We start from the raw sequence: 18,087 nt of genomic DNA on the forward strand, positions 1-18,087 counted from the left end.
CAACACAGCTGTCAAAACCACATTGAAGGGCAGTTGGAGAGCACAAATCAAGCGAAATAATAGGAATGTTTGGGACACGAAGCATTGCACAGAACAGCCAGTGCTCTTCGTGCTCCTCATGCCTGATTATGCAGCGTGGCCTTGGCTAAAGCATCTTTATGGCATAATCCCACTTGCCCTTGTAAAAGGGCTGGCATTGGTGTTGCCAGCTGGGGTTTGCAGATCTCCCTGGCATTTTGGGGTTGAGGGGTCTGCAGCACGCTTTTCATTTAAGTTAGGGCTGTCACATTTCTGTCCCTTTTGTGTCAGCAATAGGCATCATATGATGGGCCATATCACTCTGCTAAAATAGCTGATTTTTTTTTACATTTTCCCTTTCAGATTTGGCTCATGTACTGGGCAAAGATTGTTGGTACCAGCAGGAAGGAGGTGGTGGCAGAATGTGGCTGGAGCAAACCCTGTCCTTTTCACAGGTACCTGGGTTGGCCCGGTTTGCACCGCTCGTGAAGTCATGCGCACAGGGTGCTGTTAAGCTGATTTAATGGCAGACGGCTGCTGAAAGGAGCAGTTCTGCTTCCCCTCACTTCCAGGTTTCTGCCTTCCTCAGTCCTGCGGCTGTGTGGTCACAAGGTGGATCAATTCAGCTGTCCGGCCAATGGAAAATTCATTATTTTCTGAGGTGTTATTTTTCCACCAGATCGATCAGCTGACTAGAGTCAGACAGTTACCAGATCCCATGTAAGGGATGTGAAGGGAGTACGCACCCATGGGTCGCAGGCAGGATCACCTTCTCACAGCAGCCTGCTGTCAGGTCAGCGCAACCCAAAGGCCAGGCTACTGCTGCTGCCTTCAGGTGACAGAAAACCCAATGTCACACTGATGCTGGAAGGGGCCATTCTGTGTCTTGGCGCTCTGACGCAGGCTGGGCACATCTGCCATCTTCTTTCCACTATGGGTACCTCCGTGAGTCCAGCAGAGGTGGTTTAGGGAGCACATCAGTGAGGAAATAAAACTATTCCTTGTTTGTTTGTTTGTTTGTTTGTTTGTTTGTTTTTTGTTTGTTTGTTTTTGTTTTGTTTTGTTGTGTTTTGTTTTTTCCGCTCCATAAGGTTAGTTTCATGATTAGGCCAGTTCCATGTGGGGCTGGAAGAGTACTAGGGTCGGTCCCTGAAACCAATGGGACCTCATGGTTGTGTCAGGGTGACAGCTTTCCATAACGTGTCTGTGAGATTGGCTTGACTACAACACTGTAATTTACCGAGACATTCAGGCACTGGTGAATTCAGCCGGGAAGAGCAGGTCAGCCCTATTTGTAGCTCTGAGGCAGAAGATACATGTAAGGGAAGCCTCACCTTACATTCAGTTCTCTGATCTAAATCGACAAGAATAGAGTCTGGCAGAAAGGAAGCAACACCTGTACCACTGAGATAGAATAGGCAGACTCCAGAGATTAAATAAAGCCCTTATAATTCAAGGTACCGAATTCTAGACAGGTGCCTTGAATGTATTTTTCTTCCTTAAACAAAGAATAAAGGAATTGGTTTCTGGCATTGAGGGTTCCCTTCCAGGGGTTACCTGGATGTCTGAAAGCAAGTCATTTGCCTGGGATGAACCGCTCAGCTTCTCCAGTATTGATGGTGACATGGAGGACAAAACGCCTCACCGAGTCAAGAATCCGCCGGGAAGGGAGGAGGGAAGATCTCACCCCTCGCAGCCCTAAATAAGCCCAGGGGACCGTAGGGTGACTCGGGCAGCTGGGGGCCCCGGGGGGCCTCCAGCCCGGGCAGGCTCGGCTCTGGGATCACACCAGGCTGCTCCGGACCCCTTCCAGCCTGGCCCCGGCAACCTCCAGGAGGGAGCCGAGACCTCCCGGCCCCCGGAGGAGCCTGAACGCCTCGGTTGCTCCGAGCAGGCCGGCCACTCTCCCCCGCGTCCTCCCCGTGGGTTACGGGGTGCTGTGCTGGGCGCAGGCCGCCGGCAGAGGTGGGGAGAGGGCCCGGGCGTCGGTCCCCGAGCGCAAAGGAGTTAACAGGACTTTCAGCCTCTTCCCGCCCGCGCCTCCTCCACCCTCCTCATTACCTGCACTTTATCACTGCCGGAGCGGCGGAGCGGGGCGGGAGGGCCGGCGGGGCTGCCCGGGCCGCGCTCGGGGCAGCCGGGGAAGGGGCAGCGGGGTTTGCGGGTGCCCGCCCGCCCGCCCGCCCGCGGGTGGGAGCGGGGCTGAGGGCGACGCGAGGGGGGGAAAGGCGAGCGGGTCTGCGCGCCGCAGCCCGGCAGGGATGCGGCATGGCCGTGGGCTCCGTGAAGATGCCGCCGCCGCGTGAGGGCGCGGAGCTGGCCCGCAGCTGGAGCCCCGGCGGCGGAGCCCATGAGCCGCCACCGCCGGTGCAGCTGCGGCAGAAGCTGCGGGAGCTGCCGGCGCTGCTGCGGAGCGGGCTGACGCTGCGGAGGAAGAGCGCTGCCGCCGCCGGACGGGTGAGTGAGACAGCGGGCGGCCCGGGGCAGCGACACCCCCCCTACCCCCCCCCCACCCGCCGGGGCCGCCCCTCGCCCTCGCCCGGCCGGCGCCGGAGCGGGCGGCGGTGCCCGGGGCAGGCGGGGCGGCGCCCGCAGCCCCCCCGGCCGGGCCGCGGCGGGGGGGGGGGGGGGGGGGGCGGGCCGCGGGGCTGCCGGGCGCGGGGGGATCGGTCGTCCCCGGGGTGGGGGGTGGAGGGGGTGCCCGCCTCGGCCAGCTCGGGTGGGGGGCGGGGGGAAAAAAAAAAAAAAAAAAAAAAAAAAAAAAAATTCGGTCTGGGTGACCCCGTCCCGATCTCCGGGTTCCTCGTGTAGCAGCACCCTCCTTTTCCCCCTCCGCGTGGCAGAACTCGTGTGGGCCGATGCGCCTCTCGGGAGGTGCGGCGCAGGTGTGCTCGGACGCTTGTGCAAAACGCGCGTTAAAAGCGGCGAACTCCAACGTGCCCCGGAGCTTTTGGGGCTGGAATGGCTTTCTGGGCACGCTCGGCCGCCAGTCCCTTGTGCCTCCGGGAACTGAAGGCTGGCGGGGTCAGGTGGGCACCGTGGAAATCCCTAGCCAAATTTCACTCGAGTTCACTCGTTTTTGGAAAGGCTGGTGGCGCAGCTTCACAGGGCAGGCAAGTGCCCCGGTGAAGTACAGCGTGACGCTGCCGCGGGGATGCGGCCGCTCGCGCCTGTGAAATCTCCCACTGGTGACCGGAGCTGTATCAACAGGGGTGGGATTGCCACCAGGTCACGGCAAACCTTACTTGCAGGCCAAAACCGGACTGCGACCCGCCGTCTGAGTGGTCGAAATGAAGGGGTTGGGTTTACCCGCGTGGGGTTGGGTTTGTCTACGTGGGGAATCCAGCGAGCTGCGGTGTGGTTTTGGTGCACTGATAAATGCCCGTGCAGGGAGGTAGTGGGGAGAAGTCAGCATGGTGTGTATTTGTACTCATCAACTTTGCAGTACTCTACCCGTGTAAATAAATGCTTTATCTGCACGGGGAAGTTGTTGTGAAATATAGTAGGGTGTGAATTTAAAACAAAACTTCCTCTGTGAATGCTTTGTTCTTAGAAGATACGCATGCAAGAAGGATAAATAGGATTAAGGTAGTATATAAATTGACATCAAAATAGTTAATTCTGAGTAATATTTTGATTCAGATTCTTGTTCTGGATTAATTTCTTTCCCCGAGTGAGTTTAGCAGACTAGTAAAGACTAGTCTGTATGGAGATGCCTAATGATTTTTATTGTTCAGGTGAAGCAGTAATCCACTTGACGAGTGTCTGTATGAACACAGAGCTAAGGAGATTCAGTTAATTTTAAATAGCCAAGTCTTGCTCTGCCCTAACAGGATGTTTACGACAGATATTTTTCTTCCGATGAAGATGAGACCTTTTCTGAATTGAGTTTAATTTGTTCCACTTTTAAAGCATACTACCAGAGAAGTGGCGTAAGTGTCCAGTGGTGCAGAACCGTGGCTGGTAACAGCGTCCGTTTGCAGGCAGGTCCGAAATACTGTTTTAGCACAAGATATTAATGATGCTTCGGGCAGACGCCATGCAGAGCAGGCTCAGTTTTATCCTCATGGTTATTCCTCACCGCTGCTGAAAGAATTTAACAAGTGAGTGGTACAACAGTTACTCTGTAAATATTTGGAGTGGGTGAGTTAACACCCTGGTGAGAAGCTCGAGTAGCTCCTGGGTCGTGCAGCTCCTCAGATGTGCTTGCTGAAGCCTTGGTCCCATCTTGCTTCGTACAGTCCCAGCTGAGGCTCCGCCTGTCTTTGCCGATGTGCCGCGTTACGGACCAGCAAACACAGCGTGACAGATTTAGTGGTGGTGTCATCCGTGTCCTCTTCGCCTCCCAGCACCCTGTGGGTCATCTGGCCAAGTTCTTCTTGCGCCGCCTATCCTGGCAGGAAGAAGGCTGAAGGGGAGGATGGTGAGTTTGTCAGGCAGTCTGGAACCAAGCCAGCAGATCTTGGGTTAGTGGGCGATGCCGCCTGGAGATGCTGTAGGGCTCCAGCAGGATCTTCTGGCTGGTGGCTCGGTCCTGTGCGGAGCATGGGACTGCTGTGCTCTGCCATCTCTGCGTTTGCAGGGATTCTCCTGCAGCTGGAACTACTCAGCCACGGGAGGTGCCTGGTGGGGTGTTCCGGGGCACAGGTAGCGCTGGGAGGCCGGTGGTGGTGTTAATGTCACTTTGTTCTCTTTGAAAGCAAAGTGGACGCAGCGGGTGCGGGGAGGGTTTCTCCCACACGTGCGATTCTCCAGGGAGCAGCATGGCTCTGTTAGTGCCCCTTGTCGATTCCCGTCTGCTCTGTGCATGTGCCTTCCCCCTCCAGAAGTGGGATTTTAGGGGCATGATACTTTTCACATATTTCTATTTAATGTGGAGAATGACTTCAACTCTGAAAATGACAGTATTTGGGAGAAGGAAGGGATATGTTAGAATAATACAATGCATCATTTTTTAATACTTTTAAACGTGACTCTTAAATTTAAAAAGTCTTAAAGTTGGAGAAAGGTTGAGTAACACAAATATGAAACAGAGATTCCTTTTTTTCTCCTCAACGAAATATTGCAAGTTAATCCAAAGTTAATTTTTGAAGGGTTTTGTTTGCTTAGGGAATCTCCATTCCCTCTATCCTTTTGGAAAAAAAAAAAAAAAATTAACCCGATCTTCCTCTCCAGTGACATTTTCCTTGTGCTTTTTTGTTTGTTCAAACACCAAGTTGAGAGTCTTATTTGTCCAGCTGGTTTCATCGGGAATGTTGCTCACTTAGGTGAGCTGTTTTCAAGTAAATGCTGACCAGCTGAAATTCTGGCTTGTTTAATTTCCTAGAAAAACATTATGACCCCTGAGCAGGGGGTCTGCCTCTGATTCTGATTTGCTGAGGGACCGCCTGCAGTGCAGTTTGCTTCCTCATCAATAAAGCAGGGATAATCTGCATGTGTGCATGCTTGGGGACTATGGATTATAAAATATAATGGAAATGTTATGGGTGCTATAATTGTTTTAAGGATCTACTTCACTGCATGCTGTTCAAATACTTCTTGTGGTGTGTGTGTGGGGGGAAGAAAGTGTTGTGTAGTGGAGGGTAGTACACAGAAAAAAAAAAATAATACAATTTTGGTATGGAGTGGAATAATTTTTTTTTTTTTAACCTGTTTGGGCCTCTCAGTCCTTGGCACTAAGCTATACGAAAATTGTGACCAGAGATGGGAATATTTGAAAATGTAGTGCAACAAAATAAGTGTTTCCCTCTCAGTTCAGTGAACTAAAAAACTGGAGTATGAGTGAGTATTTTTGGCTTTCTGTGTTAGGATGTGCTGAATTTTAATATATGTGAAGAACTTGGAGGTGGAAAAACGCCTTGCAGAAAAGCTGCAGTAACTGTCCTGCTTACATGTTTGTGTGCTGTGGAGCCAGGTAAACACCAATACACCCCACTGCTTCAGTCATTTAGATAAAACTAACCTCCAGTTCCTTGGCTATGGAACCCCAATGCTTGTCTCTGATGGTGATTTTTCTTCAATTCAGTCTTAGTGCAGGTGCAGCACAGATGTCTGAGACGGCACTGGGGGTTAGGCTGCAGTTGCACAGTGAGCTGCAGGGTGTGGGGTTTACTCCTCATCCTCTCCTTGGTGCTTCTTTCATTCTGCTGGATAAAACAGGAGAAAATGATCCAGCCTTTTCCTGTGGTAGTTTGTTTGTGTGTGTGTGTGTGTCAGAGCTTGTGCAGAGGTAGAGTAGGGATCTGTTGCAGTGGGTTGCTGTGCCCTGTGGAACCATTCCTCTCTGCCATGTGCTTTCGCAAAATCTTTGGACAGTGGTACCCTTCTGTTCCCCAGTTTGCCTCCTTGAGGCATGTGTTAAGTGTACATGTAGTAAGCGTGAGTATTTTGGTTATGAACTGTCTTTGCTGTTCTTCCTGGTCCTTGCCAAAGGTGTCTTCCTCTCTTCTGCTTTTTCTTGTTATTAGTGATGAAATATGGGTCGCTGCCCCGTGGAAGCACCAGGAATGCCAGTGGCAAGGTCCTGCAGGAGCATCAGTGTAGCAGTCACTCCATCATGCCAAAAATCCTTTTCACCACACTCTGTTGGACTCTTAGGGAGCTAATGCCACTCCTGAATGCCTCCTGAGGGAGCAGGGAAGTGCTCAGAAGTCAGAGGAGGAATTACCGCACACACAGACACACGTGCGTTTTTAATGACCTCTTCTGCTTTCTAGGTTTGCGTTCATACACAAGTGAAATACTGTTGTTATACATGAGCCTGGATGTTGCTCTTTGTCACGGCAGTGGAGCTGGAAAACCTTTTGAATGTCAATGGTGTCAAACCCCATTAGTCTGATATTGTGAAAGATCTTGCTGGCCTGTACAAACCATGGGACATGCCTTTTGGCTTGCTGGAAGTTGAAGGGATACCACGGATATTTTCTCTTCTGAGATCCTGTAATGACTTTTGTGAGTTTCCTAGAGGTCTTTGGCCAGACAAATGTTCTCAGACTGTCTTCACCTTAGCTCTGTTCTGAGTGACAACTTTGCTGTATGTGTATGTCAGGATGTAAACTGGCTCTAGGGTTACAGGTTGAAAATAAATCACAGGAGTTAGGGTACGGATGCTAAAAGTTTACATGAGTTCAGCAGGAGACTGGAGAAGTTCAAGTAAGAGAAGTGTATTGAACATACATAATCCCCATCAGGCACAGAAGGTTCCTGAGCTGAAAATAGCTGGAAGGTTGGAGCGTATTAGAGATATCTATCATATTTTCTGGCACTGGAAGTTGTCATGCTGTCGGAGACAACTCTTCTTTGGCGGGGAAAAAAATCAAATTATATTCAATCTATTTTAATTAAATGAAATATCCGAACCTCTCAACCTACATTTTGCTAAACTTTTATTCATCCTTTGTAAGAAGCTTTCAGTTGTTTATGTCATTACTTTCCTCTAATCAATTCATCCTGTGATTGGGAAAGCCATAGTGTTGTAGATGAGGTTTTGACAGGACATTAGAAATTCCCTGCTGGAAGTTCTCAGAATTTCCAGTCCTTCTTTCCATAACATGGCTACGTTATGGTGGTGGTTGATAGTTAAGCTTTCGTATCTGCCTTGTACTCGGGTAATCTTCCCACCAGTGCCTGACATTTATAGCAGCCCATATCATTGTTGGCAGCTCCTCATCTTAGTAGTGCCTGAGTGACCTTGTCTTTTGTGCTGCTGAATTACACTCTTTTCCTAATATTCCAGTTCTTGAAGTCACCTAATCTTCCTGTACGCCATTCTGTTTACATTTGTTTTGGCAATGCCTCCAATTTTGTGCCATCAGCACCTTTATGCTCGTTTGACCACTGTTGTTAATGAGGAGTAAAAATCAGGAGAAGAATTGCTCTGTTACCTATGTTGATATATACTATAGAATCTTTAGTTTTGGAGTCTCTCTTGCATTAAAAAGATGAGATGTTGTGGTGTGTAGATGCTGTACTGGCTGAAATCAGTGCACCAAAATACTAGATTGTCTCAGTGAATCCAAAGTTCTGCTGTCAGAAGTATTATCAAAGTAGGCTGATTGATATTTGTGACATTTTGCTTTAAAGCCTGCCATAGAGGTTCTGCTCAGTAACTTAACACCCCCATTACTTTGGCAGTTATTATGTGACTAAAAATAGTTGTGGTAAGTAGTCTTGAATTTTTCCTATTGTAATCAAGCTTATTATGTATTCTTGCTAAACGTATTTGATTAAGATAATTGCCTTTCACAGTATCCTTTAACTTGTCAGGTCTGTGACTGGTGACACATGAAATGTTGAGTAATGAGAAAAATAGCTTAGAGTCACTGACCACGGTAGCTGATGGAGAATTTCAGTCTCTCTTGTGTTTATTTGCATAATAATTTGTTTCATACCCAATGTTCAGTGAATTACTAAATTGAGAATACTTCTTAATTAGCCCATGTGTTATGACATCTGAGAAATTATGCCTGGGTTTGATTAACTACTGTTGAACGAAATGGAAGGCAAACCCATTCGTCTGCCCTAGGAAGTAACCTAATAAGTTTTGAAGGGTGCAAAGTTATTTTTCTCCCTGAGGCTGGGGATTAGTCTGGCTGCCAGGATGATGCCCACCGCCTGTGGTCTTACACTGGCACTGGGTGTGAGGCTGGCAGTGCCTGGACTGACATCTCGGCGGGTTTCTAGCATCCCTGGGAAGGTGCAGGGGCAGCTGCTGCCAACGCATGCAGAAGAGGTGCCATCATGTGGCTCATGCTCGTGGAAGGTGCATAAAATTGACATTGACCCCTTGACACAGACAAAATGCAGCAGCTTGCTCTAAGCTATGGGACAGATTCTGTCTCCTTTCTCTGTTTTGGCCAGAACATATCCTGGTAAATCCCACTCCGATCCACAGTCAGCTGCTATAAAACATGGTCTTGCCTTTAAATCCTTGCCCACACTGCAAATCAAGCTCATGCTGAAAACACCTTGAGTAAATTTTGCCTCTGCTCAGTCTTTAAGTGCTGCTTTTCTTCTGTTCATAATAACACCTTCAGTTAGGGGCTCCGAGGAGAATATTGATCAGCTTCGTATGTTTTTGTAATTCTGCTTGAACGAGGATCTTGCTACTTTCACTTTTGGTTTTGCTCCTGTTTCTAAGGGGCATAGCCTGCAGATCCTCAGATGTGGTGCTGCCCTGTGTGGCTTGCAAGCCTGTCAAGGAAATCTGTGCAGCAAATACGATCAACTCCATTGGAATTAAAAGGAATGTATTTGAATATTTGCAAAATCTCTGCTAGTGTTGCATCTTGACGAAAAGCTCAATTTAAATGTGAGCTAATCATGCCTTTAGTTGTGTATTTAAAGGGGAATAAACAGAATTGGCTTTGTGGAATTGTATACTTTAATTTCCTTGGTTGCAAACCTGCATTACTGGTTAATTCATGTTAGACTTCCCAGCCACCAGGATGAATGAATAACGCCGCACTGTACAATTATGACAAACTCCATTAAGGTTTGTATTCAGTTGTTGTTACTCATATGGCCCCAGTGGTTTGAATTCCATTTGCACCGTGAGGAAATTGCAAAACAAGCTGTGCATTTTTATGCTGATGAAAATGCTGAAAATAGACGGCGACAGCATTTTAGAAGGGGAAAAGATAAAAAAAAAAAAAACAAAACCAGCAGCAGAATATGCTGTCTTTTCAACCCAACTCACAGAAAGCCATTGTAATAAAACAGTTTTATCCTTAATATATGAAAATTAAAGTAATACTTAGTAATACTTAGTGGGAAAAGAAGGTGCTTGTTCTTTCTACTTATACTACGTAGCTTTCTATTTATACTATGTAACTTTATGCTTATACTGTGTAACTTTATACTATATAACTTGCTTATTCAGTTACAGCTGAAGTGTTCCTGTCCCACCCATGGTTTCTGACCCAGATGGGTGCTGGTGTAACAGCCAGCCCGCGGGGCGATGGGGCTCAGTGCACGGACTTTTGGTCTGGCTCCGCGGAACATCTCGAGACCCTGGATGGGTCTCGCCGCGTTTCTGTGCCTGATCACTGGGCACCCCGAGGCCGTAGGTCCAGCCACACGGCCATCTCCTTGGGATGTGAGCCGTCTTCTGCCAGGGGTTCATATTAATGCTTAGAAAGGGAGCCTTAGTGTGCTTTGGGGCTCAGCATGGTGCTGTAGGACTGAAAATGAAATGGGGCAACTGAGAGCACCCTGACCTTCTCTAGTCCCTCAGGGCTGGCTTAGCTGGGCCATCCATCCATTGCTTTGCTCTTTGTGCACACTCTTAAACCTTTTTTTCCCCAAATCAGGCTGCCTTGCAGATCCCATAGGGTTCATACACATGGATCCATTTCAGTGGAATATTGTAGGTTGCTTTTTAGTATCTGCTGTATAAACTTTTGTCCGTGACACCTTTTTATTTAAGCGTTTTTCATTGTATCTGTGCTTTTGGCAAAAGTTTAAGGATAAAAATGAGGTCATAGGGGCTCTAAAGTTAAAAGCCATGGAAGCAGGATATGAATATTATCAAGTTCCAGGTGTGAAAGGCAGCAACTATTCATAATTGTCACTATGTCTTTTATCTCGGTTAACTTATGGTTTGGCTTGGGTTAGTCCGACCTTGCAAAATGATCTACTTATGGTTGTTGTATTATGCTAGGGTCAATTACTAATATTTAAATCCTACAGTATACAGTGTTCTTTGATGAATTCTCTTTTTGCAAGATATTTTTCTGGAGAGGACACAGCAGGCTAACTGATTAAATGTCGATATACTTTTTATAGTGCAAAAAGAAAATATTCTGCTGATTGAGGGAGAAAAAACACTTCAGTCTGTATAAATACCAACAGAGCTGTATTCATAGCATCAGTAAGGGTTTTTTGCCTTCAGTTTTAGAATGGAATTAACCCATTAAAGCTTAAAATGATGAACAATTTCTACTTTGCCTTTTTTTAAAAGAGAGTGAGGAATGCAACTTTCTTTTTTTATCCTTGATTTAGGGGGGTTACCTTTCTTTCCTTGCTTCCTGAACCTCATACCTAAGTCTTTATATGACTGAGACACACATGGGCTACATGAGTTAGAGCAGTAAGGAAAGAAATAGTTCAGAGCCTCTCCAGCAGTTTTGTTGTTTAATTATGGAGTTGATTTTATATGTGTGTGCTTTGTGATCTGCTGGTACCATCTGTAGCTGCCCCTTCTGAGCATCTCTGCAGGTCGTGTGTCAGCATCATCACTGGGACTGTGGAACAAGTAGCACCAAGCAAGGGGCAGTAGCTGCTTGCAATGATACCACTGGTAAAAGAAATGTATGTCAAATCATGCCCTTTGTGATGCAGTAGGCAGTGTGCAGGTCAGTACTGAGGAGCAGTGAGCCAGAGGAAGTACTGCGTTTTGGATTTAAAAAATGACTAAAAAACCCCAGCAGAAAATTGAGGTCCAGACACTCATGAGCATCAAGAATTTATGATGCAGATTGGGAGAGAACAGGTGTTTGGTTTGGTGTGGTTTTTTTTGGTCTGATTTTTTTTTTTTTTTTTTTTTTTTTTTTTTTAAGATGATAAGCATTTAATTGTGGTTTTACGGCCAGGTTCTGGCCGAGAGAATTGGGCCCAGTGATCCTAAAGCACTCTGTAATTTCAGATGGAAGTGGTAATCATGTCATAGACTGCTACTGCACACTGTTAAGCAGATGCTCCATGTCATCCCATAGGTGAATGCACTTCAGTGATGCATAAATTGATTTTTAAAATATGGCGAGAAGGGGAGAAAAACAATGCGCATGCATGGTTAGCTCTGAAATTTGCAAAGCTATTGTTTACTGGGTGGCTGAAGGAATGATCTAAAAGAATCCCATAGATATGGTCTGGGTCCCAGCTTGTGTACAGTCCAGTGCTTTGTTGCAGTTTGTCATTTTTGCAGTGCCTGAAGCCTCTTGGCAGTGAAAGCAAAGATGGGGGTGTGGGCTGCAAGTCTGCTGCTGAATCTGTGCTGCAGGACGAACCAAGATTTGTGGTGCTTGTTAAGGAAGGCCAAACTCATGGGAGATACAGGTCCTAAAGGAAAAAAAGCAGAATCTAGTACTAGCTTCCAAAGAAAAAAGGTGAGGATGCAGCATATCCCAAACTTAAGTGTGTTTTGGCTTAAGAAGGGTAAACTGTAATATCTGTCCATGCTAGCACTGATTTGTGCACAGGAATTCTTTAAAGTAGTCTTCCTTAGCATTTTGTTGGAAAAAACTACTTAAGAAACAAAATACAATAATCCCACTAGATGTAATTGTTATAAACATTTTTGAAAACTTAACCAGAATTTAACGTTCACAAAGAATGGCATAATCATGTCCAAAAATGGAACTTTGATACTTCAAACTTATACCATACATACCATCTTAAAGATACACTTTGTCAGCTTGAATTTACAAATTATTAAAAGACCTGTTCTTTTTATTCCTCAGTATTCACATGTATGAAAGAGATTGATAAAACTGGTCAGCCTGTTTAAAGCATAGTCATTCATAAATAGTGTCTTTGTAATTGACTTTGACATCAATTGCTGAAACAAAATACATAAAATGCAAAAAATAATAATGCTGATTGAATGAATACCTCTTTATTTATATTTTTATTATTGTGTTGAAGGATACAAAGAGGAACATTCAGCAGATATTTAATTTCTTGTTTTATCTCATTAAACAGACAGTCCCAAACCAAATGAGTTTCAGATTAGTTTTACCAAAGCTATTTATCTAATTATGTCTCTCACTGCACTTGAATGAATGGCTGCAAATCAATAGGTCACTTAGGTTGCCAGGACATGTATTAAAACTGGTGAGTCTCCAAGCTGAAAAGCAAGAGTGATGTCTCTTGTTTTTTCTTTTTTTTTTTTTTTTTTTTTCCATTGAGATGTCTGTCCTCAGTTCATACAGTGTATGCATAAACTGAGAATTTATCTGAAGCCCTGCCTAAGAAGTCCCATTTTTGAGTTGATCATTTGCAATTCAATGTGGCAATAAATATTTACATTATGCAGATAGAGGTTTTGCTAAAAATAATTAAAAAAAAGGACAAAACAGAAAACCGAAAAACAAATCATGCATTTCAGAGCAAGCTAGTGTAGATAAAAAAAAAGTTGTGGGCTAAGATGATGGTTCATTTATTCCTCTTTCCATAAGTTTTAAGATTAATCTAACAGGTAACAATTTTAGCCACCAAGTTTCTTGTGCTTTCAAGAGAACGTGTGGGCAAATGTTGTATAGTCTGCCTTCCACTTTGTTTTTTTTTTTCTGGCTTCAGATAGCCAGAGATACCTTATACTCTGATGCTCAGGAACTGCTGTGTCTAATCATTATAGTTACAGCTTTTCATGTTATGCATATACAAATGCAGCCTTTTAATGATTCTGGCTAGTATTTTGGCTTCAGACTCATCTTGGAACTCACATTTACAAAGCTTGTGTGTGGGATTTGATGATAATGACTTTACAGGGAAAAGTACATTTTGTTTTACTCTGTTGTTAATTAAAGCATTTGGTTTTGATCAGTTTTGAATATCCTGCTTTTAATTTCAGTGACCCATCTGTTGTCCCTATGAGGCAGGGAACTTCCAACTTCTGTACAGTTAGTTTTTATATATTCTTTTTTTATAGCTGTTTTTTAAAGCAAGCAATCCCAGTGTCTCTAGATGACACTTTCCATGCTGTAATAATTTTTGTTACCTTGTTTTGAACTCTATCTGGTTCTGCAATGTCCCTTTGAACTTGTGACGCCTTGTGCTGAATGTAATATTCTAGATGAGACTGTATCGCTGATTTATATAAATCATGCAATTTCCTCTCTTTCTCCATCATGTAGGCTTTTCATCCTAACAATTTGCTATCTTCTTAGAGTTCCTTGTGGCACAGATTAGTTCTTCACTGAAATGTCTTCACAGCCATTCAGGTTGCTTTCTTTAAGTTGATATAGTTAATTTTAAACTATATAAATTGTCAGCATTTTTTTTCCTTCCCTGGGTGTTACTTTGCATTTAATGTGGATTAATATAATTTAACATGGAGTTGTCCACTCTCCTACCTTGACTAGGTCCATCTGAAGTTGTTTATAGACTTCTGATTGTGATGAACCAAAATCGTATAAGCAACATTTGCTTATCTTGATGCTGACATCACAAGTATGTTTTATTAAACAGCATTCAGCCTAGGATGTCACATTGGGACATCTTTGTATTTTTCTTTTCTTAATGAAAACAGCCTGTTTAATCCTGTTCTTGTCCTTCACTACTTTGCAATTACTTAACAAACTATAATATTTTGTCTTTCCAGGAAAGATTGCTTTAGCTTATTTTGGGGAGTTTTTTTGTTGGGGCATATATATGTGTATATATATATATACACATATATATATATATATATACATATATATATATATATATATATATACACCATCTCTGTTGAAGTTGGAGTTACAACTGCAGAGTGTTATTGTGTAGATGGTCTCTGAACATACAAGAAAACCAGCTAATATCATGTCAGTCTTGACCTTCTTACAACATACTGTGTCAAAGGCTTTCCTGTTCTTGTAAGAAATATAAGAATATTCATGATTGGTGAAGCTCCTGTTTTGTGGGTGGACAACTGTTTGGAAAGTTCTACACAGACTAGTAACCAACAACTTTGTCAAATAATCTCTGAGCAGGGGTCTACAAGAGTATCTCTCGGCTTTGATACTATCAGTATTTTCTTTAAAAACTGTAGTGATGGAGTAGATAATATGCTGTTAAGAAGTAGCAATCTGTCTAATACATCAAAAAAGAAAGAGGGCTGTCCTGGGTTGAGTGAGTGGTGGAGTTTTTTTGGTGGCAGGGGAGGGGGCTATAGGGGTGGCCCCCTGTGAGAAGCTTCTTGAAGCTCTCCCAGCTCTAAGTCAGCTCCACTTCTGTTTGGAAACTGAGCCCATCAGCTGCACCTCTGTGATAACGTATTTAAGAAGGGACGTGGTGACAGGCAGTGGGACTGGTGAGGAGGGGTTGCTGCAGCTGCGTGAACACCAAGGTCAGTGGAGGAACAGAGGAAGAAAGGAGGGGGGAGGTGTGCCAGAGCAGAGACCCCCCTGTACCCTGTGGTGAGATGGCAGGGCGGCCCCCCCTGCCACCCATGGAGATCTACGGTGGAGCAGACATTGATTTATGGCCTGTTGTTCCTGCTCGCCTGATCAAGGTTCTGTGCCCGAAGAAGGCCGGGGTCTCATGGGAAAAGGCAGCCCCGCTGCTGTAATTCAGTGCTGGGAGGATTGCAGCATGTGGGGGAGTCCCACACCGGAGCAGCTCGGGAAGGGCTGCAGCTGTGGGAGAGAATCCAGTCGGAGGGAGTTGGTGACCCATGACGGAGCAGTGTGGGGAACGCTGCGGCCCATGGGAGGGACTCATGTCGGAGAAAGTTTGTGGAGGGCTGTCTGATGTGAGAGGGGGACCACGATGGAGCAGGGGGAAGAAGTTCCAGAAACTCCCCTCACCGAACATGAAGGAAGTGGCAGCGCTGACTGCACCCCCCATTCCCTGCCCCTGGGGGAGGAGGTAGAGATATCGGGAGCAGAGCTGAGCCCGGGAAGAAGGGAGGGGTGGGGGGAAGGTGTTCTCAAGATGTGGCAATGCTTCTCACTGTCCTACTCTGTTATGTGTTGTTAGTGTCTGTAATAAATGTATGTTCTTTTTTTCTTCCCCTAACCAGTCTGCCTTTTGCTCGTGCCCATAAAGGGGGATTTTTTCCCCATCCCAGTCCTATCTCGGACCCCAAGCCTGGCTCTCTGTCCCTCCTTATTGCCGGGAGAGAAGGGAGAGAGAGTGGCTGCGTGGTGGTTGGCTGCCGACCAGGCCCAAACCACGACTGGGAAAGAGTGTGCTTTGGTTTTGTTTTGTTCTGTTTTATTTATTTATTTATTTATTTATTTATTTATTTATTTATTTATTTATTTATTTATTTAATATTTTTTCATTTTTATACTCAGGCAACTTTATAGCAAAATTGCTACTAGAAACTAAACTATCTAGCAGGTAAATCACCAAAGATTTTTGAAGCATGTCACATTACAGACAACTGTTCTCTAATCTTGTAAAGCTCTTCATTAAAAGCAATGACACAAAATGTCCCTGTAGTGGACTTTTGCATTTAAGCACAAAGTGTAGCTAACAGAGCAACACTGCTTATAAATCAAACCAGGAAAAATGATGGCAGAGTGGTGGGAATGGATAAGGAAACATTACTTTCTTTCATTCTGTAAATAAAAATAATTCAAAAGAAGCTATCCAGAGACAATAATAATTTATTTTTATAAACCTGAATTAAAAACTGTCCCCTGTCACTGAAGAGCTAATGGTGAATTGTGAGACTTCCAAAGCTGGAAACCTGATTTTTTTTTTTCTTTTGTTTTGTTTCGTTTGTGGTTTTTTTTTTAAGCAAGAAAACAGACAGAATCTTCATCCCTTGCTTTAGCAGTTCTTGTTATCTGACTTTTAGAAACAAAGCTAAATACCGAGGGTCTGTGAGTCATCTTCTTTTCAGCTTGAGCCAACTACAGTTTCTGTATGTGTATGCTTGTTTCTTTATACCATGACTTTTTCCTTCCTAAGTTAGTCATTGTTATCTCTTGGCACAAGTGGAGAAGTTAAAAACGTCAAACAAGCATGAGGCATGCAAAAAACATGCAAACAAACCTCCCATGTAATCTTCCAAACCCCAGAGCATTCCCGTTCCCATTACTTTGTTGTTCATGAACCCATCTGATCTTTTGACCGTATCCTGGTGGAGGGAGCAGGGAGGTTAATTCCAAGACAAGGGTTTACTGACCAGGAATGGTGTCCTGGAGACCCTCTCCAGTTAACTTCTGCTGGTGTGTCCAGTGCCCACAACAGACATTATGGCATTGCATAAAAAAAAGGCAGCAAATAAGTTAGAGGTGAAAAAAAACTTTTGTTAATCTTTTTGCAAGCTCTGCTTTTTGAACAAGTCTGTGTGTATGTGTCTACTTACCAAGAAGGTGCTGAAACTCTGTTTAATTTTGCGACAGTTATTTTGGGCACTTGAGAGGTGACCAAATAGATAGGTTATCCCATAGGTTTAGCTGGCTTAGGTGAAATTGGTACAGCCTGTGTGGTTTGTGGTGGTGGTTCCACTCAGACAGTGGCTGGCATGGGAAAGGATGGAGCAGTCAGCAAGTTGATCAGGGTGAGAATCAACTGGTTCTTGAAAACAGTGTATTTCAAAATGAAGGTCTCTTACAGTAAGTGGTGATATGCCTCCAATCTGCTCTAATCTGCTCAGAGTTTAACCAGCGACCTTGCTGCAGAATGAGCTATCAAGCTGGATGGGCTTTTGGGATTGTCATGGCAAAGGGGCTGGAAGAGTCTGAACAGGTCTTACATACTTTGGTAGGGCATCCAGGCTGGCCTAGGCTTCCCTGGTGAGTTGATGAGGGCAGACTGAAGGTCACAGCAGACTGATAGGATATCACTGACATCTTGTTTTTTGTTAGTGTTTATAGAAACACAGGTAGAGCATCTCTGTTAGTCTCTGACAGATCAGTCACTGTGGTGGGGAATACTGCAGTATATTAATCTTTTGGATCATTTTGTTTCCTTGATTTCAGTCTAAATTCTCTAACAAATTAGCATCTTCTGTGGGCATATTGCTTGAACCCACTTTTAAAGACAGCAGTTCACCATCTCTCCCACCTCTTCTCTTTCTCTCCTGCCTCCTGCTTTGCATAGGTCAGAAAACATTTGCTGACTTAAAATCATATTTAGAACTGACTTTTAAATCTGGGTGGGCTGGTAGCCAGGATACAGTGAGCAAGTGGAAGGAGGATAACAGCATGTTGAAGCGATCATGTTGCAGGCATTGGCTATGATGCAGAGTTATGAAGAGGAAGAAGATTAATTCTCTTCTCCCCTAGACCTGAAAAAAATGTGGTCAGTCTTTACCTCTGGTCCTTTTATTTCCATGGGACAAAGCACCCCTTCAGGGATCTTAGGGTGAAGACTCAGTCTGGTGAAGCAGAAGAAGGTGTCTCAGTTCTG

The 18,087-nt window shown here is 44.8% G+C and overlaps 1 protein-coding gene across 1 annotated transcript in view; it reads left to right on the plus strand.

The window, feature by feature from the left end:
• Positions 1 to 2,200: 2,200 nt before the first annotated feature.
• Positions 2,201 to 18,087, plus strand: part of RAPGEF5 (Rap guanine nucleotide exchange factor 5) — a 162,835-nt gene continuing 146,948 nt past the window's right edge. The window contains 1 exon segment of the mRNA XM_042802015.1: positions 2,201 to 2,475. Coding sequence (XP_042657949.1) covers positions 2,287 to 2,475 — 189 coding nt within the window. The 5' untranslated portion in view covers positions 2,201 to 2,286.

Source organism: Tyto alba, unplaced genomic scaffold (genome assembly GCF_018691265.1).
Source record: "Tyto alba isolate M040663 unplaced genomic scaffold, T.alba_DEE_v4.0 Super-Scaffold_38, whole genome shotgun sequence".
Taxonomy (NCBI): Eukaryota; Metazoa; Chordata; class Aves; order Strigiformes; family Tytonidae; genus Tyto; species Tyto alba.